The sequence below is a fragment of the Salmo salar genome, chromosome 10 (genome assembly GCF_965601325.2).
Source record: "Salmo salar chromosome 10, fSalSal1, whole genome shotgun sequence".
Lineage (NCBI taxonomy): Eukaryota > Metazoa > Chordata > Actinopteri > Salmoniformes > Salmonidae > Salmo > Salmo salar.
In genome coordinates this window covers 10,206,373-10,232,584 of record NC_138300.1, presented here as the reverse complement: position 1 = coordinate 10,232,584, position 26,212 = coordinate 10,206,373, and the positions used below count along the sequence as shown (strand labels likewise).

Here is a 26,212-nt window from a genome sequence, read left to right as displayed (position 1 = left end):
TGCTGCTACTCGCTGTGCATTGGAAAGATGTGCGTAAGAAAGGCCTAATTTCCTAAATCGGAATCAACCCCAAAGGTATAGACAGTGCACAGATCATTTCTAAAGACCCTAGGTAAAAGAAGGGTTGATATTAGTTATTGCAGTATATCGCCATAGCAAGCAAAATATAATTATTTCGGACCTTTTTTCACAAATCATAATCATATAATTAATACAATCCTCATCAATACTGAGGTAGCAGGAGATAATCACTGACCGTGGTTTCTGTCGACTGATTATCTAGGGAAACAATTGATATGACAATTGAGACACACAACACACTTGAGGCCATGCTTCATTTTATTCAATGCAAAAGAGAAACAAAACAAACCTACAATGTTCAGCAATATGTTGAATGACACCACACGGTCTGATAAACAAAATGGAAGCAATGCTTCATCAGGAGGATGGACAGACTAATTTACGGCAACACTGTACAATGTCCACTCATTTATAAATAAATAGCCATTAATCTTGGCCTTAAACGGCCTAATAAGACGACTGTAACAGTAGTCCCATAGCAATATCATTTTCTACAAAATTCCAGAGACACATAACTTCTCTTTTGGTAATTCTATAAATATACCCCAATGAAAACCAAACACCAATGTTTTAACCGTATAGGGTGTGGGGAGTACTGTATGTTTGTGATATCTTCATCCCTTAATCCCCAACCTACACAAGTTGTTGCTCGACGAGGCTACTTTAATAGACAAAAGGAAAGTGTTGACGCTGGTGGGAGACAGTAAGAAGCCTCTACCCGTATTGGAGTGACAAACTTTGCCACATTCTGCCTTCAGTCAGCTATTAGAGGGGGGGAAAAAATCTTTGCTTTACCGAACATCAGTCTGGTCTCCATGTGTGCAGTAGATGTGGGGTCTCTAAAAACGTACTCATACCAAAGTACTTTATCTTACCAAATGAGTGTGGCATCTACCACAACATGTGATACATAATTGTCTTGAAATACTTAAATGCAAATTAAATACATCTGTATTTTTCTATAACTGAATAATAAAAGAATACACAAGCTGTGTGTTAATCTCACTGTCAAGCAGTATCCTATAAACAAACTTATGACAAGGAATTTGACATTGAGAATTTAAAAAATGATACAATTCTGAAAAGATTTTAGACTGAACTAAAACAGAATCAACAATAATGACTGTTTATGGTATAATACATGTAATGGTACCTAACTAGGGCTGTAGTCCATTTTCATAGTCCAAAATCTAAATCACAATCCTTAATAACATTAAATTATTCTATATCATGGGTTTATATCCATAGTTAAACTTAGCATTTTCAAATGGCCTAAATCATTACAGACAGACGTAACAGACATTTGACCAAATCTGGTCCATTTTGTGACAATTGAAAAGGAGGTAACGTAAACGCATGTTTATTTTTAGTTCACAAACCTGCTGTGAACACACAGCATTAAGAAAGTACAGTGTGGTTTAAGATGCTTTCTTTAAAACACATTTTCCAAAAGGCGGGATAAGCTGGAAAAAAAACACTTGGCCTAGTCGTGCAATGTATTGGGTGGCTAACACTAGCTGTATGCTTGTTGGTATTCTGCTCTTATTTTTTGGCCCTCAATGTTGTGTATAGCTTATGCAGACTTATCAGCTTGCATTTGAACCTAAAACATGGAAAAAGCGTTGTCACCTCAGCATACAGCATACAAAAGTCTCTGAGCTGATTGCACTGACATACAAAAACAAAACAAGCGTAAGGCCACACATGTTAACAGATAAGCAAAATTCTGTCTATACAGATGAGTAACATTCAGTGCTTCAGTGTGCCAAATAAAACATATGGCATTCATATCTTTTCTTTTTTGTCTCTCTTTTGGCATATACAAAACCACATACACACACTTGCTGTAATAAAATGACTAAAATCAGACAATCTCTTGTACTAAACACATCAGTGATATCCATTTACAACTCTTAACTAAATAGTGTTTTACATTCCAGTTGTGCATATCTTTAACTGAGTCCCCATGTCCAGTTTGGAATTTTAAAGGAAAATGAACAGGAATGACAAGATAACAAAACAACAAAAACAGAAGTATGCATTCATCTAACTGACATTGCAGGTGCTGAATCCTCATGGATATGTACAGTGAAGTGCAAATTGAATGTGGACTGTTCCATTTGAAGGGAAATGGTGGGGGTGGCTGGGAGTGTACGGCAAGTTCTATTAGGGCTTGGCAGGTACCACTTTCTTCGGGGTGGCTGGTTTCTTGGTTTGCCACAGGTGGCCGTGGATCGTGATGGCGTCCACGCTCGCAGACATGGTCTTGGCGGGGATCTGGCTGAACTGCTTCCTGTCTGAATTGTACTTGTAGAGACCCTCGATCATCTTGCGGGTGATGCGATTGGGCCCAATACCGGTCAGCTTGGTGGCCTCGTCCGTCTCAGGGCAGTACGTGTACAGAGAACGGAATTGGCAACCCCCATCCCGGAACAACACCAGGAAGTTGTTGGCCTCGGATTTCTCCATTTCCTGCAAAAAGGGAGCAAAGAAATGGTCATTGTCCTCATACAGCATAGTAGAAGACAACAGACATGTCTAGCGGTTAAGAGGGTTGTTCTAGTAAACGAAAGGTCGCTGGTTCAAATCCCCAAGCCAATTAGGTGAAAAATCTTGTCCATGTGCAGTTGAGCAAAGCACTAAACCCTAATTGCTCCTGTAAGTTGCTCTGGATAAGAGCATCTGCTAAATGACTCAATTGTAAAAAATGTAATGATAATAGCATGGTGACCAGCTCTTGCATAAAAATTAGATCCACTATGAACATATTCCTAGTATAGTGGCAGTGTTGGCAACACTAGCTGCAGTAACCCATGGGGAGGGAGGTCACACTCGGACATTCAGAGAGGAGGGATATTATTGTGGCCCTGGTGGCACAAAATAATCAAAGGTCAACTGCACAGAGATGCTTGGGAAAATGGTCACCAGCGTGTGGGTGTTTCAGGGGAAGGGGAAGGGCGTGTATCTGATCTCCATCACCTAGGACTTGACAATGGTTAATCAAATCTCCCCATTTTTGCTAAATTTTGCATGCATTCTCAAACAGCTGCAACTGTATAGTATTCGTAAATCAAGTCCTTTCTTGAGTTAGGCTCTGGGATGGAACAACTGTTGTTTGTGGGGGAAAGGGTTTTTGTGTGTGTGTGTGTGTGTGTGTGTGTGTGTGTGTGTGTGTGTGTGTGTGTGTGTGTGTGTGTGTGTGTGTGTGTGTGTGTGTGTGTGTGTGTGTGTGTGTGTGTGTGTGTGTGTGTGTGTGTGTGTGTGTGTGTGTGTGCGCAGTATGTATCCCACAACTGTTGCTAGGGTGTAAAGATGTTTGGGACAATATAGGATGAATCACAATAATTGTTTGCTAAAATAACATTTGATTCCCAAAAATGAAATTTTTGTAATGGCCATCCTGGTTAGAGGTAACAATCCTTTGCATGAACTGCCTATATTATTTGTTAATTATGGAAATTAAGATAAGTAGGATTTTTAATATACAGTACCAGTCAAAAGTTTGGACACACCTACTCATTCCAGGGTTTTTCTTTATTTTTTACTATTTTCTACATTGTAGAATAATAGTGAAGACATCAAAACTATGAAATAACACATATGGAATCATGTAGTAACCAAAAAAGTGTTAAACAAATCAAAATATATTTTATATTTGAGATTCTTCAAAGTAGACACCCTTTGCCTTGATGACAGCTTTGCAAACTCTTGGCATTCTCTCAACCAGCTTCATGAGGTAGTCACCTGGAATGCATTTCAATTAACAGGTGTGCCTTGTTAAAAGTTCATTTGTGGCAAGAACAGCTCAAATAAGCAAAGAGAAATGACAGTCCATCATTACTTTAAGACATGAAGGTCAGTCAATCCAGAACATTTCAAGAGCTTTGAAAGATTCTTCAAGCGCAGTTGCAAAAACCATCAAGCACTATGATGAAACTGGCTCTCATGAGGACCGCCACAGGAAAGGAAGACCCAGAGTTACCTCTGCTGTAAAGGATACATTCATTAGAGTTACCAACCTCAAAAATTGCAGCCAAAATAAATGCTTCACAGAGTTCAAGTATCAGACACATCTCAAAATCAACTGTTCAGAAGAGACTGCGTCAATCAGGCCTTCATGGTCAAATTTCTGCAAAGAAACCACTACTAAAGGACACCAATAAAAGGAAGTGACTTACATGGGCCAAGAAACACGAGCAATGGACAATAGACCGGTGGAAATCTGTCCAAATATGAGATTTTTGGTTCTAACTGCCGTGTCTTAGTGAGACGCAGAGTAGGTGAACTGATTATCTCCGCGTGTGTGGTTCCCACCGTGAAGCATGGAGGAGGAGGTGTGATGGTGTGGGGGTGCTTTGCTGGTGACACTGTCTGTGATTTATTTAGAATTCAAGGCACACTTAACTAGCATGGCTACCACAGCATTTTGCAGCAGAACGCCATCCCATCTGGTTTGCGCTTAGGGGGATTATCATTTGTTTTTCAACAGGACAATGACCTAACACATCTCCAGGCTGTGTAAGGGCTATTTGACCAAGAAGGAGAGTGATGGAGTGCTGCATCAAATGACCTGGCCTCCACAATCACCCAACCTCAACCCAAATGGGATGAGTTGGACCACAGAGTGAAGGAAAATCCAACAAGTGCTCAGCATATGTGGGAACTCCTTGCAGACTGTTGGAAATGCATTCCAGGTGAAACTGGTTGAGAGAATACCAAGAGTGTGCAAAGCTGTCATCAAGGAAAGGTGTGGCTACTTTGAAGAATCTATATATAAAATATATTTTGATTTGTTTAACACTTTTATGGTTACTACATGATACCATATGTGTTATAAAATAGTTTTGATGTCCACTATTATTCTATAATGTAGAAAATAGTAAAAATAAAGAAAACCCCTTGAATGAGTAGGTGTGTCCAAACCTTTGACTGGTACTCAGTGGTGTAAAGTGATTTTTTGGGGTATCTGTACTTTACTTTACTATTTATATTTTACTTTTACTCCACTACATTCCTAAAGAAAATAATGTCGTTTTTACTCCATACATTTCAACTGACACCCAAAAGTACTCATTACATTTTGAATGCTTAACAGGACTGGAAATTGATCCAATTCATGCACTTATCAAGAGAACATCCCTGGTCATCCCTACTGCCCCTGACTATCCATAAAATTAAAAAATCAAGACAATGGTGCCGTCTGGTTTGCCTAATATAAGGATTTTTAAATGATTTATACTTTTACTTTTGATACTTAAGTATATTTTTAAATTTACATTTACTTTTGATCCTTAAGTATATTTAAAATGAAATACTTTTAGAATTTTACTCAAGTAGTATTTTACTGGGTGACTTTCACTTTTACTTGTCATTTTCTATTACGGTATCTTTACTTTTACTCAAGTATGGCAATTGGGTACTTTTTCCACCACTGCTGGTACTGTATATAAATATATTTACAAAAAAATATATGGGGGATTGGAAATGATGCAGACAATTACATTAATGGAAGCTACAATCTATGAGCTATATTAAAGCTGATCTACACCCTAAAAAATAAAACGTAAACACATTCCTAGTAAACATCATAATGAAATTAATATAATGTTAAGAAATTATTCATCTGAGATGTTATTTCATTGTATTGAAGAGCTACCAACACCGTGGAAATAGAATGACTAGATTGTAGAGAACACATTACCTCTAGAATCTTGTTCTTCTGGCCTTCGTTGACCTTGCCTGCCATGCAGCAGTGGGCCAGTGCGTTCTGGATGATATGCTTGTTCGATTTGGCACTTGGCTCCTTGTACAATTTGGGTCCTGTGCACACAAGGGGAAGATTATCAGTCGTCATAGCAACCATTCTATCTGGGGCCTCTGACTTGTCCCAGCAGTTTGTTAATAAATAATTTATAGGCATTATCTTAACATTACTCATCATGGAATCTTAAGACCAAGGGCCCTGTACGCTATCATCATCTCGCTCCTCTGTTTTGTTTGTCTCAAGTCAAAAACATAATAATTAATGCTGACCAATCATGGCATTAGATTCAACATGTTACCCAACCAATGTGCAGTGACAAAAACATCAACTGAAGCTGTTAGTGGTATTTCCAACTTTGAAAAGGTATCTTTGTAAAATGCAGCCCCCTGGTGGAAACTAGGCAAATTGCAACAGCCTGAACTAAAACAACTCTTCCCCCACCATAAAGCAGCAATATGTAACATTTTTGGGAGACCGACCAAATTCACATAGAAATGTGAGTTATAGATCTGCCATTCTCATTGAAAGCAAGTCTAAGAAGCGGTAGATCTGTTCAATGTGCGGTAGTTCTATGGTTTCCGTTCTTACTTTCAGTTTTGTACACCAGCTTCAAACAGCTGAAAATACAACATTTTTGGTTTGGTCTACAAACTATATTTGCTTGTTTTGTCACAAACTGAAATTAGAGGAACTATTAGAATTTTAGCAACCAGGAAATGGCAGACCAATTTCTGCATAATGCATTTTTAAGTTTAGCATTACATCGTTTTACTTTTGGTTTAGCACACCAGTTTCAAACAGCTGACAATACAATATGTTTGCTTATTGAAAATATATTTCACATCGGTTTAGATGGTACAATGATTCTCTACACTGCCTGTTTTTCCAAACATAAACTGAAATTAGGCGAACATTATAGAATTTTAGCAACCAGGTAATGGCAGGGCAATTTCAGGGGGTCTATACTTGCGAACATCAGAAAAGGTTTAAGTTTAAAATGCGCTTCAGCCAATTTAAAATCGTCGACGTAATTGCATGTGATAAAACACTACGTGTTAGCTTTTCCCATTAGATAACCTGGCACATTTATCCCTATGCTAACCTGACCAGCTGGCCGTTACTTGTTCATAAAATCAAAGACGGTCAAAGATCATACCTCCAAGAAATGCGAACCATTACAAATACTGTAACGGGAGATCTTAGGGGTATGATCTTTGACATTATTCACAATTCATTCAGGATTATCCGTAATCATGGTAGCATCCACATTAATTTAGAAGTGTTTCGAAACATATTCTAATCTTATTTACAATAAAGGTGACTCTAAAATGACACAATACATGATTTACCATACTGAATAGCATACTAATGGTCACAAAATAATCTGTAACACAACCAAAACTAATTGCAAATGCATCCAACAAGTTTGGAGAGTCAAAACGTAGTCATTGTGTGATAGGAATATGGGACAAAATACTAAACTTTTGACAACCTTATTTATAAGAATCTTTAGGGGTGTCAATAATTTTGACGCTTTCCTTTTACCATTCATTGTCTTTCAAAAGAGATATTGAATTGTGTTTGGTTGTCAATGCAACCAAGAGCGTTTTGCACCCATTATTTTAGAGGCAACATGAAGTACGTGTGGATGGATAGGGGGTGGTCCGGAGGTGGGCTGATGTTGGAGAATTTAGAAGTTTTCAAACACCTGAAACAACTTTTCCTTGCAATCTAGAGCCATAATATTATGGTTAAAAAAATGACAAATCTGAGGGGGAACATGCCCTTTCCCCCCCCTTATGGGCATGATGCCTCTGAACGTAATCAAATATCAACAGAGAATTGGACTAAATGTAGACAAACTGGAATTAAAGCCAGAGTAAGTCTGTGGCATAGATGGAACTATACAAGCAGAAGATACATCTCCTTCAAATGTTGCTATTTGGTTGCGGTGACAACAAAACACATTTCAATATCACTAGATTAATGAATAGGACCTAAATCAGATATCTTAAAAGCATGAAGTACACTCAGTTAGCAAAGCCAATCATGAAGAATTATAATACAGCTAATACAAATGATCCAATAATGTGCCACTGGTGTGTGTAATGAGTTGATCACCCACCGGTGTACTCTGTGTTAGATTTAACAGACGAGGTGGTGGAACCGTTCTCCCAATCGTCCTCCCCATTCCGGCTCCCAGATCGACAAGGGGACAGAAAACCATCTGCAGAATCAGGCCTGACACACACACACACACACACACACACACACACACGAGAGAGAGACACACACAGAGACACCAACACAAGCACTTAGGTCACCTCTCTCCGCAGGTATTGCCTTTTCAAAGGTCAGCTTTGTTACCAGATATAGAATGATGTAAGGACTTCTCACTTGCCATGGAAAAACTAAACAAGCTATTTGTGTGCACAGTACAAACAGTGTGTACCCAAGTAATTTGAACATCGCTAACAGGGATTGGCTTTGGCTACTACGGTTCTTTGCTTATCAAAACCTTAAGTTCAAGCTCTCTAAAGGGCTTTTCAATCAACTGAACCAAACCAAGCTGTACTGAGCTGAGCTGGCCTGATTACCCATCCACCATAGTTGCTGCAACCATACTGAAAAGGACAATGTGTAAACCAAATATCTGAGCCAGCACAGTTTGGTTCGGGTCGGAACAATAGCGTGAAAAGGCTATATCTTTACTCTCATACAAGCATGGGCAGCAGTGAAGCAATGTGATGCAATCAAGTGTTCTTGAGGGAGATACTACAAGCGCCTAAATCACAAAGCATCTTATCTAGATACACTTAGCATAGGGAAGAGGTTAAGAGGCAGTAGGAATATAGGCAGTGACAATGTGACATAGGGAAAACAGAACAATGCTGTTTATTGTTCTGTGTAGTGCATTGCGGAAAAATGCATTTACGCAGGGGTTGATGGTGAGATCTCTGTCACATTGAAGGATGTTGGTGGGACCATGAAGCATCACATGGGTCGTGTTCATTAGACACCAAATGGACAAAAATGGACTAAAACAGGAGGGACTACCTGGACTTGTCCAATAAGAAACACATATTTTAGTTTTCTGTTACAAAAGGTTTTCCTTTGCGTGTCCTAATGAACAGGACCCTTGACTTGGTATTGGCCCCAGTGTCTTAAGACTTCCCATAAGGACTCACATTCTTATGCTACAGAAGCTGGCACAGTGAGGTGGATTCAGGGTTAAACTACTACACAGGAACTAACCTTCTCCTTCTCAGTTTAGGAGAGCTCAGAAAGAAGCACAGGCTGCCAGAATGTAAGCTAGCACTTCTGACAGTTCCAAAACATTAGTGGTCAAAGAGAGTAGGTAGGAAAAAAAGAGTGTAGAGAATACAGAAACGTTAGGTTAAAAGCCGTTGGCTAGAGAGAGGGTTAAAAAGCAGGTCAGAAGTGATACTCAAGTTCAATGAAACAGAGTATGAATAAACATTTTGGGACATTTTTCTAACTTTAACTTAGGTAGAATTTTCACTTGTCCCATTGACATCAATGCATGACTAAGTGAAAATGAAACTTAAGTCAAAGTTAAGATTCACCCCTTAAAGTAGAATAAATGCTAAGAGGAAATTCAACTAGGCAGAAATGTGTTTCATATACTGTTAATAGAAAGGAATCTCACCTTGGTGTTCTCTTCTCAGAGTGCACACTGTCGCTGTCTCCCAGGTTGAGCGAGGCCAGAGACAAGCTGGAGACTGAAAAAACACGAGGTCGTGAACCTGGATGTGAAACATGTTTTGCACAAGATGGGACAACACCGTTACACCACGATCACAACACAGTCCGTCCACAGTATTTTGTGCCCACCTTGTCACAGCTATCTGCAGCATCATTTGATGGTTGCAAACACACACACACACATCTCTGTATGGCTCCTTAAATTTGGCAGGATTTTGATTTTGAGTTCACTTTTGTAGTCAAAGAATGACGATGGATGCCATGGAAACCATACAGAGTCCCACATAGCATAATGAGATGTCCTTGCCAGATTACCAGAGATCGATTCAAGCTACACATTAGATTACAAGATCAAATTGGTTGAATTGGTTTGGCAAAGCAGTTAAAAAAAAATCAAGCAGGGTTAACTACTGAATTGAAATTGAGTTGCTTTCATAATGAAGCAATTTCTTAATAGTACTAGTTGGCATGCAAATCTCAACCAGAACTAGTACACTCTCTAGTCTACCATAAGAACCCACATTGAGCTGCAGAGAAACAGTGTTTAATCGCAGATGGCACAAAGCTAGCTGTGGCGCCAGATGGGCGGCACTTGGGCAGACACGCCACACCAACATGACACCGACGGTGACCCCTGAGAGAGGCTGTCTCCGTGGTTACCTGCCGCCCTGGCCGGGGTTCTGGGGGAGTCCATGCTGTCCCGGTGGATGGACTTGGGCCGGGCTCTCCTCTGTTTGGAGCCGGCCAGCCGCGGCTTCATCACCGTGTCCATGTCCTCCATGAGCTTGAGCTGCTTCCTCCTCATGTACTCCTGCTTGATGAACTCCCGGCGGGCTTTCTCCTCCTCCTTCCTCAAGTGCTCCTCCTCTGCTTTCACTCTGAATGGAGACATAGTAGATGATGACCAAGAATGAAGAACATGTACAACTATGACCGGGACACAAGCATACATAGACAATGGTATGCCATTGATCAAAGTATTTCAATATTGATTGATGCACATGACCAGACAATCAGTAGTAATGTACTTTGATCAATTGCATTAGCATTTCATGCTTCTACACCTGCATTGCTTGCTGTTTGGGGTTTTAGGCTGGGTTTCTGTACAGCACTTTGTGACATCAGCTGATGTAAGAAGGGCTTTATAAATACATTTGATTGATTGATTGATGTACTTTGACAAATACAATTTGATTGACTAACTTCAAACAACATGATACTATGTGTGAGAGGAGTGTCTGTGCTCAAGTGGGAGTGTCTGTATGTGGGTGTGAGTATGTGCATGCTTGTGCATGATTGTAGTGGAAGGGAATACAGACCGTGCCTCCTCCTTCTTCTGCTCTTGCTCTGCCTCCTGCAGCAGCTTCTTCTGCTGCGTCTCCTTCTCCCTCCTCAGCCTCTTCTCCACGAGAGCAGCCCTCTTCTGAGCCATGTTGTTCTCCCCCTTACCGTCATCCTGGGGACAGGTACACATAAACAGTCAGTGGTGTTCTTTCATAACCAGTGATGTACAGTTACAGGAACCCTCAGGACTTCCCTGGTTAATGTGAGATGCTATTTCTTCTGGTACATTTAAAGGGGCAGCTGCACAGACCAAGATTATACTTACCACTCAGGAGTTGAAAGCAGTTTTAGTGGAGACTTTTCGCTGAACATGCTAGCACTTTCAATGGAGACTATTAATTGAACATGCTTTTTAGTCTAAGAGTAGGCCACCCTAGGCAGCGGCCCCTTGCTGGGTGTATTTCCTAAGTAATTACAACTAAACTGGGAGTGATGCTCTCTCTAATAGCAATACCCCTCTACTGACGACTATTTCTAACTATGGCACACAAGATCCAAAACCATGTGCAAAATCTGATCATTTGATCTGAATGCTGAAAATTGCATGTGAACCTCATCACAACTATCCTACAACTAGCTCAACATCTCTACGAACCCACTTCTCAGCAGCTGCATTTGAATAATTCACAAGCTCCAGTTTCCTGACCTAGATAAAGGCACAGACAACGGTAGCTAGCTAGATACCCTCCCCACAACAGGAAAGACCAAGTTGTCCTCGACTTGACCTATTTAAAAAATCATTCATCATCTCATATTATAAACAGAGTATTTCCTTCCAAAAAACAAAGATGGCCGCCAACAGAACCAAAGCAAATTTGCTTTGTCGTAGAACTGGGGCACAGGCTTTTTCAATTACATAAGACAATAGTCATTGTTGGCAGCCAAATATCCAGAATCTGCCATTTACACACTAATGAAATGACTAAAACAACACACTAATGTAACAGCTATTGTTTTGGTGATTATTCCCAAACATAAAAAGGTCCCGAACAGTCAAAAAAGAGGTCTCTTGGAACAACTTACCCCGGGTTAAGCCGCCTTAAAATGTCTGTACTGAATGAAATATTACCACTACCATGTATATTTTTATTTCCCAAACATAATTCAACATAATCACAATACCTTTTTTTTCTTCGATCACAGGCTTAAAATGGCCCAGAAACAAATACCTTTTTTTCTAAAACTTGTCAACTTGTTGTTCTGAGAAATGAAGGCTACTCCATGTGAGAAATTGCCAAGAAGCTGAAGATCTCGTACAACGCTGTGTGCTACTCCCTTTACAGAACAGCGCAAACTGGCTCTAACCAGAATAGAAAGTGGAGTGGGAGGCCCGGTGCACAACTGAGCAAGAGAACAAGAATAGACTGACAATTTTCAGAAGAAAGTTCTTTGTTTCTGGCCATTTTGAGCCTGTAATCGAACCCACAAATGCTGATGCTGCAGATACTCAACTAGTCTAAAGACAGCCAGTTTTATTGCTTCATTAATCAGAACAACAGTTCTCAGCTGTGCGAATATAATTGCAAAAGGGTTTTCTAATGATCAATTAGCCTTTTAAAATTATAAACTTGGATTAGCTAACACAATGTGCCATTGGAACACAGGAGTGATGGTTGCTGATAATGGGCCTCTGTACGCCTATGTAGATATTCCATAAAAAATCTGTCGTTTCCAGCTACAATAATAATTTACAACATTAACAATGTCTACCCTGTATTTATTATCAATTTGATGTTATTTTAATGGACAACATTTTTGCTTTTCTTTCAAAAACAAGGACATTTCTAAGTGACCCCAAACTTTTGAACAGTAGTGTAGGTATTTTCAAAGAACCATCAGTCAAGGTGAGCTCCCCGCCTACTCAGCCTAATAGCTCCCCACCCACTGATACTGTCTTTTCAGACTTCCTGGTAGTTTGACATTTGAGAAAAAGTACTTTTTCTAAAATATTGAGCATTTATATATCGGGAAGAAATATTATGGGTGATGTTTTAGTCATTCAAAGGCTATTTTACATGGGAATCAGAATGATTGTTCGGGACCTTTAAATTGTGTTAGAGGCTGTAAAGAACGTTTTCCTCTGGGGATACTCTTGAGCCAAAAGGGTTCTCTTAAATGGACAGAAATATTGTGTCAAAATTAGCTCACAACTATTAGCAAATAAACTTCTCTCATGTATCTTTAACTTCCTACCTTAAAGAAAAAGCCACAGGACATTTTCTCGTCATCGCCATAGGTCCCCTCCATATCTCCACTCTCCTCCATGCCTTCTCCCTCAAGAGGTTTGAGCACATACAGAGGCACCTCAATCAGGTTGCTTCTTGCCCCGCCAAAGAGGTCTGAGATAAGGGGGGTCTCGGTGGGGGTGACCGTAAAGGTCTCTTTCACTGGCTGGGCCAGCACTTCAGATACAGTCGACACTATTATGGGTTTGAGCTCATCCATTTTCACCTGCTTCTTCTCCTCTACTTCCATCTCCTCATGTTCCTCCGCTTCATCCTTCTTGGCAATCTCTCGGGTCCCTTCTTGTCTTTTCTGGTTGTCTTTGGCTGGGGAGGAGGGAGAAGAGGCACTACCTGCCTCTGTCTCTGGGGATAGCAGGGGTTCAGTGTCCCTGTCCCTATCCTTGTCCTCTGTCTCTGTGGTTTGACCGGCGGGTTTCTCCCCCATGTAGGCAAAGGCCATGGGCTGGAATGGGGAGAACCGGCGCAGGCGGGGGAGGCTGTCCACAGACTGGGGTGCTGTCAGGCAGCGGTTATAGGGGGCCAGCTTGAGCTCGCTGGGGCGCGGCGTGCGGGGGTTCCGTGAGTGAAAGGAGGCCGACTTCCTCTTGATGCTCGTGGGCGAGCGGTGGGCGGAGCGGGGTGAGTCAGCCGGGGAGGGTGAGCCGGAGGAGCGGGTGGAGGCGCGGGCGTATTTCTGTGGCGAGGTCTGGGGAGGGGGGATGACCCAGGCCTGTTGTTGCTTTTGTTCTCTCATGGCCATGATGACCTCCTGTTGTTGGGCCAGGCGCTGCATCTCTGTCTGCAGGAAGCCCAGTGAGTGGTTCAGCTTCTCGATGGAGCGTGTGTATTCAGCTAGATCCACCTCACCGTGTCCTTGACCTCCGGCGGGACCTTGACCTCCCTCTTCTCCTCCTCCTCCTCCTCCTCCTCCTCCGGAGGAGGATTTCAGCCAGCGGGCCCCAGAGGGTCCCTGCCCCTGCTCAGCCCCGTCGGGCGTGTCCGCTTTGCTCCTCCCTGTTTTCCTCTCATCTTCCATTGTCGTCTTCCCCCCTTCCTCCTGTCCTCCTACCCCTGAGGCGCCATCACCCTTCCTCTTGACCACGTCCAGGAAGATGGAGCGGCCCATCCTCTGGCGGTGGCGAGTGAATGCGGCCTCCACCTTCTTCTTCTGTGCCTCAATTGCTTTTCGCTTCTCCTCCAGGCGCATGCGCAGCTCCACCATCTCCGTCGCCATGGCCTGGGCCGGGTCGCTAGGGGGAGGGGCCTGGGCTGGCCCAGTTGGAGTGTCTTGGGTGAGAGGCGCGATCTGTTGATGCACGGGGCTGTGTTCCGGAGTGGGTGCCCAGGAGACGGACAGTGGGAGGCCCAGTTCTGAGCCCTCGGGGGTGGTCTTGAGGGAGCTGCCGCCCCCGCTGCTGCTGCTTCTTCCCCCCGATTCGGGGACACTGAGCTTCCGGAACTTCTGCTCGGCAAAGCTGGTCATCTTGGTGCCGGAGCTGGTGGAGGGAGATTTGGCGTAGCCGGAGCTGCTGGGGCAGGGGCTTGGCGTGTCCATTTCCAGCTCCATGCTCAGAGCTTCCCTCAGCGATGAGTCCTCGTCCAGGGTCTCGGCGATGTCCTCGGTCCTCACGTGGATTCCCGTGTCCACCTCCGTAGTGTCTGTGGTGCTCAACGAGTCCAGGTCCCTCTTCTCCGGTCGAGCATTAGAGTCCAGGCCGACTTCACCACCTCCTCTGCCCTGGTTTGGACTGTGCAGGAAGAACCCATTTTTGATGCCCTCTGTCAGAGGGCGCTGTGGGGCCTGCCTACCGGTGTTGTGGATTATCTGAAGGGCTTCCTCCATGCTGGGGGTGGCGATGCCATTTCCGTGCCTGTCCAGGTTTGAACCCCCGTTGGGGAACCTCAGTGGGCCTCCAGGGGGTTCAGGCCTGCCAGGCTGTCTTGGCAGATCGGGCCCTGCCAGGTTGTCCAGGCGGCCCTCCTCCTCGATGCTCGTTCCCTGCCCGCTGATGGGCTGGAAGGACAGGTTCCTCTTCATGCCCCAGGGCATCTGTTGAACCTTGAAGCCCTCTGTGCTGGCAGAGCGGGTCATGCTATGACCGGGGGGAGTGGATGTCTGGGCGGTGTCCTCTTTGTCAAAAGGGATGTCGAAGGATACACCGTAAGGCCCAGACCTGGCAAAAACAAACAGTCAGTCAATCAGTCAAATGCTATTAGAATTGCACTTTTTTGTTAGCAATACGTTATGACAATCATGTACCAAACAATAATTGTATTTTGTCTGTTAAAAGTCATTAATTGACTTGCTCCATGATACTAACCTTTTCTCCTTGGGCCAAGTTCCTACACAGCCATCCACAAAGGACATTGAGGTTGATCTCTTTATTTCACCTGGATGAGAATAACCATCTCATATTAGATCCATCAATTTTTATTATATTTGAATCTGTTTAATGATCAATTGGTAGAAGCCAAAACTTCTAGTGATCTAGTTACCTGAGTTCCTAGGTTGTGGTTGGAGAGGCAGGCTAGAGGGGTGAAAGAAATATAAAATAATATTGTTAATCATGAACACCTACAAAAGTGAAAACATACTGGTTTCCAGATGACCAAGACATTATCACCTCTGTTGAGAGATTGTGGAATGGGGTCTTTTTTAAGCTTGGCACCATAGCTTGAGCGCTTTATATACAGTATGCGCCCGCCCCAGACTACTTAATACATTCCAGATGGGTTTGCTTAACCTCTGATCAGTATCCCCTGCAGATAGCCATGATGTGGCGCACAATTGGCCCAGCGTCGTCCGGTTTAGGGGCGGGTTTTGCCGGCCGGGATACCTTGTCCCATCGCACTAGTGACTCCTGTGGCGGGCCGGGCGCATGCACGCTGACTTCTTTCGTCAGTTCTACAATGTTTCCTCCGACACATTGGTGCGGCTGACTTCCACGTTAAGTGAGCAGTGTGTCAAGAAGCAGTGCGGAGGACACATGGCTCTCGACTTTCGCCTCTCCCGACTCCGTATGGGAGTTGCAGCGATTGGACAAGACTGTAACTACCAATTGGGGAGAAAATGGATTACATTTACAAAAATAATAGTAAAAAAAATGTTTTATAGAGACCCGTTCCAACTAGTCTTGTTCCATATAGACCTAGTCGGATCCAGACCCGGTCCGATTCGAGTGAGGGAAGAAGCAGAAAAGTAAATTTTTAAGCTTGCTGATAAAGTGCGAGGGAGAGGAGGTAGAGAGAGGTGACGACACAGCCAATCCTGTTTAGAAACATAATTCTATTCTTATTTAAAATAAAAAGTATTTTCCATTGGGCACAAAATCATCTGAAACACAATCAAAACCAACAGCAAATGCATCCAACAAATTTGTAGAGTCACAAGCTTGATGTAGTCATTGCATGTATGAAACTGGAACAAAATAGTACATTTTTACTACATTAATACACATAAGTGAATTTGTCCAAATACTTTTGCTTCCCTAAAATATATATGTGTGCATACATTTTCGTATGGGTGCCCCCAGTGTGAATCGTACATGACGTACCAACTTAGCCAAACAGGACCATAAATTAATAACAAATAGTACCTGGGTCGTTCTGGGCTGGGTGGTCTCTCCATGAAGCTCGTTTTGGTGACATTGGAGATGGGAACAGAGGGCATATTCCTCAACGATGTGAGGGCTGGCTCTAAAAACCAAACACAAACACATTACTTTCATTAAATGCCCAATACAGGTGTTTTTATATCAATATCAAATAATTTCTGGGTAACAATTAAGTACCTTACTGTAGTAGATTTCCAATAAAATGGGCAAAATCTGCTTTTCAGCAACAACGACAAAAAATATTTTGCTAGGACTGTCTGGGAGTGGTCTGAGTGGGGAAGGGAAAACTGAAAACTAGCTGTTATTGGCAGAGAGGTTTGGAAATCTCTTTGTTATTGGTCTATTAACTTATTTACTGCATGGTGATGTCACCATATAAAGCCAAAACTCTCGCCCATGCAAACCTGCTGATTAGAAGGTCCAGTGTAGATTGTATTTTCAACCATCAACTATCAGGAAATAACACTGATAAAATTGTTTCACACTTTTACAGTAATAGTTTCATCAGCTGTTGTAGAATATGATATAAAACAGAGGGAAACAATATATTTTGACTGTACTGGGCTTTTAAAACCATTAAATAGAACAGGAATTATTTAAATCTGGATGTCTGACGTTTGCAAAAATACAAAACAGTTCTGAAGTACAAAAAACTGCTTTCCTTCAGTGTCCAGAACTCTTGGTTGTACAAAGGAGGGCTTCACCACTTCAAACCACCAGAACAGCTCGGCCATGAACACAAGGTAGTTATTCTGGAAAAGACAAAAACAGACAGGATGTGGTGGTAAAACTGAGGTTAATAGAAACAGTACTGCAACGTAAACATTGCACACCAGGCAAAAGACTACTGCAACATGAACTCTTGTAGAAAAACGTAACAGTTCAAAACTGTCAAATGCAGTATACCTGAGCTTCCACAAGATGTCTCTGTTAATTTCAAAAAGACAAACTGTCATGCACATCATATCTGTCATGCACATCATAAATACTTAGTTGAGATCAGTCAGTTAAATACATTGACATATTCTTGATGAAAACCTTCATAGACCAAAGAGAACCCAACTGGCTAGAGTAAAGAGTGAGCTAATTTAGTCACTTCGCTTACCTTGTTGATACAGTGTTTCCCCCATCAATTTAATAACCCTCAAAACAGAGGAGCTGTTTCACATTTCCCAAGGCGTCACAATATTTTACAGTACACAGCCAGATCCCTTTAGTTAATATATCATTTACATAATGGTATGTGGTACTGTTGGTACTTGAATGTGCCTGTGCGTGAAAAGAAAACCATTAGCCTAGTTTCTGCTCCTCTCGAGATGGGCACAGAACCAATGAATACGGTTGACCCACAAGGACCTGTTAGGCCAGATCACCTGTACACAAAGAGGGGAAAGCCTTTTTTCCTTTCCCTTGCTATCCTTATCGGATTGATACACCATTGCAACTCACGCCCTGGTCAGAAACCAGGTCAAAAAGAACAGGAAGGAAAATATATTCAAAGAGCTGCTGTCAAAAATATTGATTCATGACACTTACGAATTATGATGAAAGTCCCAGAAATGGCATATGATATATGCCTAGTACACGTTTAGATGGGAAAATAAACGATGGCCACATTCTCATGACCAATCATGGTGTGTTATTGTTATTCCTTTGTTACCATCCTCATCCACTGACAGTTAGCCCAAAGTCATGTTCATTAGCCAAGAAAACACACTGCAATAGGAAGGGACTACCTTGACTTGTCCAGTAAGAAATGCTCATTTCCATTTTCAGTTGCAAAATGTTTTGCTACGGTTTGCCCTGATGAACATCACCCAGGGTTCCCCAAGGAGGCTGGCACACACACGTGTTCCGATATGACCTTGAGTATCTGCGGTGTTCATCAGGTCAGCAAAACTATAGTTTTGGCAAGTCGGTTAAGACATCTACTTTGTGCATGACACAAGTCATTTTTCCAACAATAGTTTACAGACAAATTATTTCACTTATAATTCACTGGATCACAATTCCAGTGGGTCAGAAGTTTACATACACTAATTTGACTGTGCCTTTAAACAGCTTGGAAAATTCCAGAAAATTATGTCATGGCTTTATGATAGGCTAATTGACATCATTTGAGTCAATTGGAGGTGTACCTGTGGATGTATTTCAAGGCCTACCTTCAAACTCAGCGCCTCTTTGCTTGACATCATGGGAAAATCAGAAGAAATCAGCCAAGACCTCAGAAAAACAATTGGAGACCTCCACAAGTCTGGTTCATCCTTGGGAACAATTTCCAAACACCTGAAGGTACCACGTTCATCTGTACAAACAATAGTACACAAGTATAAACACCATGGGACCACGCAGCCGTCATACCGCTCAGGAAGGAGACGCGTTCTGTCTCCTAGAGATGAACGTACTTTGGTGCCAAAAGTGCAAATCAATCCCACAACAACAGCAATGGACCTTGTGAAGATGCTGGAGGAAACAGGTACAAAAGTATCTATATCCACAGTAAAACGAGTCCTATATCGACATAACCTGAAAGGCCGCTCAGCAAGGAAGAAGCCACTGCTCCAAAAACCGCCATAAAAAAGCCAGACTACGGTTTGCAACTGCACATGGGGACAAATATTGTACTTTTTGGAGAAATGTCCTCTGGTCTGATGAAACAAAAATAGAACTGTTTGGCCATAATGACCATCGTTATGTTTGGAGGAAAAAGGGGGAGGCTTGCAAGCCGAAGAACACCATCCCAACCGTGAAGCACGGGGGTGGCAGCATCATGTTGTGGGGGTGCTTTGCTGCAGGAGGGACTGGTGCACTTCACAAAATAGATGGCATCATGAGGTAGGACAATTATGTGGATATATTTAAGCAACATCTCAAGACATCAGTCAGGAAGTTAAAGCTTGGTCGCAAATGGGTCTTCCAAATGGACAATGACCCCAAGCATACTTCCAAAGTTGTGGCAAAATAGCTTAAGGACAACAAAGTCAAGGTATTGGAGTGGCCATCACAAAGCCCTCACAAAGACCTCAACCCTATAGAAAATTTGTGGGGCAGATGCTACCAAATAATAGTGTATGTAAACTTCTGACCCACTGGGAATGTGATGAAAGAAATACAAGCTGAAATAAATCATTCTCTCTACTATTATTCTGACATTTCACATTCCCAAAATAAAGTGGTGATCCTAACTGACCTAAAACAGGGAATTTTTACTAGGATTAAATGTCAGGAATTGTGAAATACTGAGTTTAAATGTATTTGGCTAAGGTGTATGTAAACTTCCGACTTCAAATGTATGTGTGTGAGTCTGCGCGTGTGTGTGTGCAAGAGTGTGTTAGTGTGTGTGTGAGAGATTCACCTCTTCAGCAATATTTACCCTCAGCCGTTTAACAGTATGTAAAGACAGCAGAAGCAGCTAACTAGAGGTGACTCCCCAAAGTGACTACACTGCATTTAAAATAATTGGTACCGTGAGCAGTTTTTGGTCATGCAGAGCATAGCTCCCCGAGTTAGCAGGTGTCCATATCAGACCACAGCCAATCCTATTGTTACAAAGCCAATCATCTCTGCAATCCAAATGAACAGTGACGCAAAACCAGAGCACGGGAATCATCTTTGCTCATATTCCAGGGTGTTATGTCATAACAGACATAACATTTTCATGTTTTTATCTGTCATGACAGATTATACAGTAGCCAAAACACTGACAAACAACCATCCAGCCAGAACACTGATAAACACAATTATCCAATGTCAAACTCTGTAGCAACTGAACTACAGTAAATTATCATAATAACTATGACCAATAAAATGTAAACCAAGTTCAATTATTCAAAACAACACATAGCTACATCTCAACAGAATCTCCACCACAGCAATCTTTAATCCTATAACTCCAACAATATAACATACAGTATAGCAAACAATCACAATAACCATTTTTATAGCCTGGTTGCAAATCTGGTAATGTTGTTTTTCCAACTCCTGTCTCACCAACACCAGATTGCAAGACAGCACAAACAGATCTGGTACCAGGCTACATTTTCTATTGCAGTGAGCTACAGTAGCCTACCTCCACTAGGTCTATTCAGCTGCAGCATGAGTGGGGTCCTCCCAGTCCCAGTCTGATAGAGAAACGATAGATAAAAGAGAAAGAGAAATGGTCTCCCCTAGCCCAGATAGCAAAAGCTTGTCCTCTCCCTCCATATGTCTGTCTACCTGCTTCCTCTCACATTAGATCGTGAGCGTTATCTCTCCTAACACCACCGCCAGTCAAACATCCATTCTGTTCTGCCCCTGATTTTCTACTGATCTCCAACTCACACCACCGCAACCCTGTCGCCTGATATTACCTCGCCCAGTTGCCAGATTTTGCTGTCACTTACTGTTCTCTGGCGGGTTGCCAGGTTTGGAGATTGCAGCGTGTCACTCCATGTCTGAGATGAGAGCTCATTGGTGCTGACTGCAAACAAATCTGACGCTAAAGCATTGGGATGGATAATCTGTTTAGTAGGGACCACACTGGCAACCCCACCCCTCTCAGTGGGTGCCCACTGACAGACAAAACTACCATGGGCTATGATGTCATGAATCACTTTACATTAGCCAAGGGGCTGATTAGACCAGAGACCTGTGCGTCTGAGGCCATATTCATAGTCTCAGGTCCCCCATGTCCATAATCTCTCTCTCTCTCTCTCTCTCTCTCTCTCTCTCTCTCTCTCTCTCTCTCTCTCTCTCCCCCCCCCCCCCCCCCCCCAAGAGGTTTGGGCTGAGTGTGGATGATTTTGTGGTCAAGCTGCACAGAAATAGCAACTAGAAGCTCAAACTCCCAAGAAGAGGTTCAAATGAAGTGCACAGAGACTATCTATAATATATATGGCTTTTGTCAGTGGCTAGTATACAGGTTGTTGTGAAATATAATTATGAGCAACTTGACTGGAACACTCATGGGTCCACTCAATATGGCGGCCGGTCCACCTATCACAGAACATTGACTTGAATGGGAATGTAGTTCTAATAATTATATTTCTATTGTGGCTAGCATAAACTCAATGTCAGTGTCATGATAGATGCAGTAGGATTTTTTGCCTCTTCAGCCCCAGGGCTCTGTTTTACCTGACCCATAGCCTGAACCATCTCCTTTCTAAGCCTTCTGTGAAGTGACTTATTCAGGATCTGCCAGTGTGTCTGGGGTTGCTTAAAGGACCATGTCAGACACAGCTGATTCCAACTCACTACTATTCACCCCCCTTGTGAACTGTGTGCTTTAAAAGCTACTAGCAACACTTCTCCACTTAAAGGACCAGCACAACTGACAACTGGGTAGACTCCAATACTCAACACCCAGACAGAGCCAGTGGTACACTGTTGTTTGCAGCACTCAAGGCACACAAACACACACACAAACTCAGCCCCAACTCACCCTTTCTCCATTATGACACTTCTCTGCCACAAAAAAGCAATGCATACCATTTTTAACCGTTCATCAGTTTTCAGTACAGTACTTGTGAGACCATACTGTACAAGAATAGAGAACATGGGGAATGCAGATCTGTTTGTTTCCCACCAGTTTCTACGACTCTCCTAAAACATTGGCAACAACACACGTGACCAACACCCACTATTCACAGCCTGGGAGCCAACACAAAGACACAAGCCAAGTGTTATGTGTCCATCCTTCCTGCACATAGATACAATACGTACCGATATAATAGTTTCCAGTGAAAAATGGAGAGCGAGAAGAGCGAGAGAGAGAGAACGAGAGAGCGAGGAGCGTAGAAGAGAGAGATGAGAGAAAGGTATATAATGAGAGGAAAGAAGGAGAGAGGAGAGAGGAAAAAGAGAAATGGGGAAGGCAATACAGACAAAAGAGAGAGGGACAGACAAAACAGAGACACATCTAGCACAAACAAACCAGATCTGTGGTTTGTGAGGACAGAGAGTTCACAGGATCTATTTCAGACAGATCCCATTTTCCACCAGGCTTTCTCCAGCTGTATTACATAATATGAATATACACGAATCACCAACTCTGCCAATGCTGCAGACACTGTAGCTGCCAAGCCTTATGCCTAGTTTTACCCATTGTCCTTAGCTCTTTGGACTATCTTCCTTCCAAATGTATTATTTTCTTTGCAGAATCTCCTGAAACTTTTGCTGCCCTTTAAAAATCAACAATTCCAACCGAGTTGGCTGAACTCTGTGTGCAGTAATACCTTTTTCACACTACTGAGCTGAGCCAAGCCATGCTGCGCTGTACTGCGCTGGCGTGGTTACACATACAGCCTAGTTGCTGGAACGGTGCGGGAAAAGGACCATGTGAAAACAAAATATCCCCAGCCAACACTGTACGTTATAGACACAATAGTGTGAAAAGGATATACATTTGTACCTCAGAGATTCTTTCAAAACACACTTAAAAGCCATAACTTTGCCTTGTGGACTTACTTTGACTGAAGAGGAGGCGTAGACCATGTCCTCCAGACTGAAGTGGCAGCAGCGGTTGAGGTGCTGCTGACAGAACTCCTGCACCAGCTGCAGGTTGTACAGGCTGTCCACCAGTGACATGCTCTCCTTAAGGCAGATATCTGACAGGGACAGGCCACAAGGACACATCATTGGCTACGTTTGTTAAAGGGGGTCTGAGAGACAAGTGATGCACAAATCTCTTGGAAGTGAATCAGAAAGTGAATATCCGTTAGGAGTAGGGCTGCTGGAGGTATCTGTAAGGTATTTGTCCCTTCTTTGTATGGGATTGACCAATCAGGGATGAGGATACTAGATGTTTTCCAGAAGGTACTCAAGCCATTTTGATGCGAAAACAGAATCTTATGGAGTGCCTTTAAATCAATCATCACTCTGAATTTGGGCTACTGAGCCTTGTGTGTGTGTCCATATCAGATCCCATCCACTTCATTAGTGGGTTGATGGTTGATGAGATTAAGGGTGAGTTGAGACTTGATTTTCATCACTAATGGATGGCTCACTCACACCTCCTGGGACATGAAAGGCTAGCCAGGGGAGAGCCCTTAACACCTTCAGACTAAGTGATTGAATAAGTCAGACAGCTATAGGCCTCTCAATAAGGTAATGTGTTGATAGGGAACCACAGACACACACACCACACACATCCCCCCCCATCCCCACGGTCAGAATACAGTTTAGTACTGTCTAGTTAGTGTACCTTCCAGTCTGACTAGCTGTGGGCAGTAGAAGTGAAGCAGAGTGGCCACGGCGCAGCCGTCAGTGGTGTCCTTCAACAGGTTGTCCACAGGGGGGATCCAGGGCACCTGCTGGGCCACCGCCTGCTCCTTCCTGTAGCGAGCCTGGAGCACCACAGGGAAGACAGACAGATAGACAGACAATGGGTCTGGGCATGGAGATAGATGGTGCAAGGGAGATTCATACACACACGGACAGACAAAGAAATACACTGACAGAGGCGGACATGTGGGAATGCAGATTTCCATATCGATGGAGTGCATCTCTCATTGGAGATGAAGAATGATGATATTGTATCATGCAGGGACTAACGACACACAAACCATGGGAATACTTAACTGGCCCTCAAAACATGACAATGTAATATCGACTTCATAATAGAGAACATCACCATGCATCAATCAGATGTTCAGTAACCTCCAAGTAACACAAATGATCTTTAATGAAATCAAATTCAGGGAAACTGAGGGAAACTGAGTTAACCGCACAAAAAAGCAACACCAATAACTGCAATCACATGTTGATGTTCACTTGTGGAATGATGACATTTACTATGGTGACAGTCACCATGGAGACACTATGGAGATGGCGGTGAGAGACATTTCACTATGGAAACAGACAGATGGAAGAGGAATATATAAGTGTAGCGCTGGTCATCTGACTTACAGGCACTAGTTTCATGTACCATTTGGTCGGAGACTTCAGGAGCAAGACAGAGAGAGAGAGAGAGAGAGAGAGAGAGAGAGCGCAAGAGAAGGAAATACAGAGACACATAGGAGAGAGTGGAGATAGAGCGATACATGGACAGAGGAGGGGCATAGAGAGAGAGAGAGAAACAAACAAACAGACAAGAAAAGATGAATAATCCAGTCAGCTGGGGACTTTGGGCATTTTTTGCCATGCTGGCTAAGATGTCAAATAGAGGATTCTCTCATGTCAAACAGACATCTTTCCTTAAGACAGCTAGTAGAGTACACCCACAGCAGCAACCAGGGGGATTTGTCGTGAAGCCTAAATTGTGACCGTTCTCCTAGTTGAAAAAAACAAACAATGTTTGTGTATTTGTACTGTGTCTGTTTGCCTGAAATGGTGTTGAAATTGCTTTGTGCTGCATTCAGCGACATTGGCCCTTTTTGTGTCTGTTTCTAAAATTATTACAGTAAATAGGCAATAAGTGCTGACTGAGTTTGTGTCAAGTCTGACATGACATGTTTCTCACACACTTTCAAGGCTACATCAAAGACGCCTTTGTAAGCATCACTCCTATTGGGTGGCAAATGCTTTCTTAAACACCAACCGTCAATGGTAGCCAAACAACTAACCTACAGTACATTTTCAATGTTGCAGTTCCAGGTTGATGAAAAGGTCTGATTTTTGCAGTCCCGTCTGATCGAATAGCACTGTTCTTTGAATACTAATGTGAGTCATTCATAGACTGACCTCAAAGGCTCACAATAAGAGATATGTGCCACACTTCGTGAAGTAGACGATTAGAAGGTATAATCTCATTCACAGGCAATCTATTGATCACGCTGATCTTTCATAGTGTCGGCTGGAGAATCTATTCAGCTACACTACATCCAAGCCAAGGTCTTGAAAAGTCTTTGGTTTGGCCGTGTTACTTGTGAAACACTAATCAGTATTTAGGTTTCAAACAATTTAGCTACATTTTCTGTTTTTTTAACAAAGTATACAGAGATCCTTAAGGTTTAGCAAGAACAACTTCTGGTGTCTGAGTGAGTCAAGACAGGGAGAGTAGGATTGCAGCGACACATAGTGGCAGAGCATGAGGACTAGCGATAACTTAGTACACCTTTATTCAAAGAGATACAGTTCAAATTGATCAAACCCACAACTGTTGAAATCATAATAACGGCTAGCAGGCATTACTTCACCTCTCCAGACACAAATGGCACCATAACATACTGCTACCCTTACATGACACAGCAGAATAAACACAAGCTGAACATTTGGCAGGGGGAGACTGGGGAGTGTGTGTGGGAAGGGGGGTTGGTGGTGGTTATGGAGTGCCAGTAGGCATGTCCCAGCAATGTCCCAGGTTGTGGGACTATGGCAGGGAAGGCTATAGGGTAGGGCTATGGCCGGGCTATGTCAGGGCTAAACCACAGCTAAAAGACAGGGCAGCCAAGACCACCACGTAAACCCCCTAAAGAGCGCTTAGGCTTAGCCCCAATCCCAACCATCCACCACCACATCAATCAACTCGCTGTCCTGACAGT

The 26,212-nt window shown here is 42.8% G+C and overlaps 1 protein-coding gene across 4 annotated transcripts in view; it reads right to left on the bottom strand.

Annotated features, from left to right (window-relative positions):
- Positions 1 to 321: 321 nt before the first annotated feature.
- Positions 322 to 26,212, bottom strand: part of camsap2a (calmodulin regulated spectrin-associated protein family, member 2a) — an 87,309-nt gene continuing 61,418 nt past the window's right edge. The window contains exons 5-18 of one of the 4 annotated variants that reach the window (XM_082956691.1): positions 24,639 to 24,671; positions 23,935 to 24,076; positions 23,199 to 23,338; positions 17,418 to 17,506; positions 16,737 to 16,838; positions 15,637 to 15,668; positions 15,462 to 15,531; positions 13,109 to 15,314; positions 10,891 to 11,027; positions 10,232 to 10,449; positions 9,516 to 9,612; positions 7,971 to 8,086; positions 5,783 to 5,901; positions 322 to 2,553 (exon numbers count right to left, since the gene is read on the bottom strand). In XM_082956691.1, the coding sequence (XP_082812817.1) occupies positions 2,248 to 2,553; positions 5,783 to 5,901; positions 7,971 to 8,086; positions 9,516 to 9,612; positions 10,232 to 10,449; positions 10,891 to 11,027; positions 13,109 to 15,314; positions 15,462 to 15,531; positions 15,637 to 15,668; positions 16,737 to 16,838; positions 17,418 to 17,506; positions 23,199 to 23,338; positions 23,935 to 24,076; positions 24,639 to 24,671 (3,807 nt within the window). In that variant the 3' untranslated portion in view covers positions 322 to 2,247. The remainder of the gene's footprint in view (positions 2,554 to 5,782; positions 5,902 to 7,970; positions 8,087 to 9,515; positions 9,613 to 10,231; positions 10,450 to 10,890; positions 11,028 to 13,108; positions 15,315 to 15,461; positions 15,532 to 15,636; positions 15,669 to 16,736; positions 16,839 to 17,417; positions 17,507 to 23,198; positions 23,339 to 23,934; positions 24,077 to 24,638; positions 24,672 to 26,212) is intronic. The other 3 variants (XM_082956692.1, XM_082956693.1, XM_082956694.1) reach the window with 3 other exon arrangements.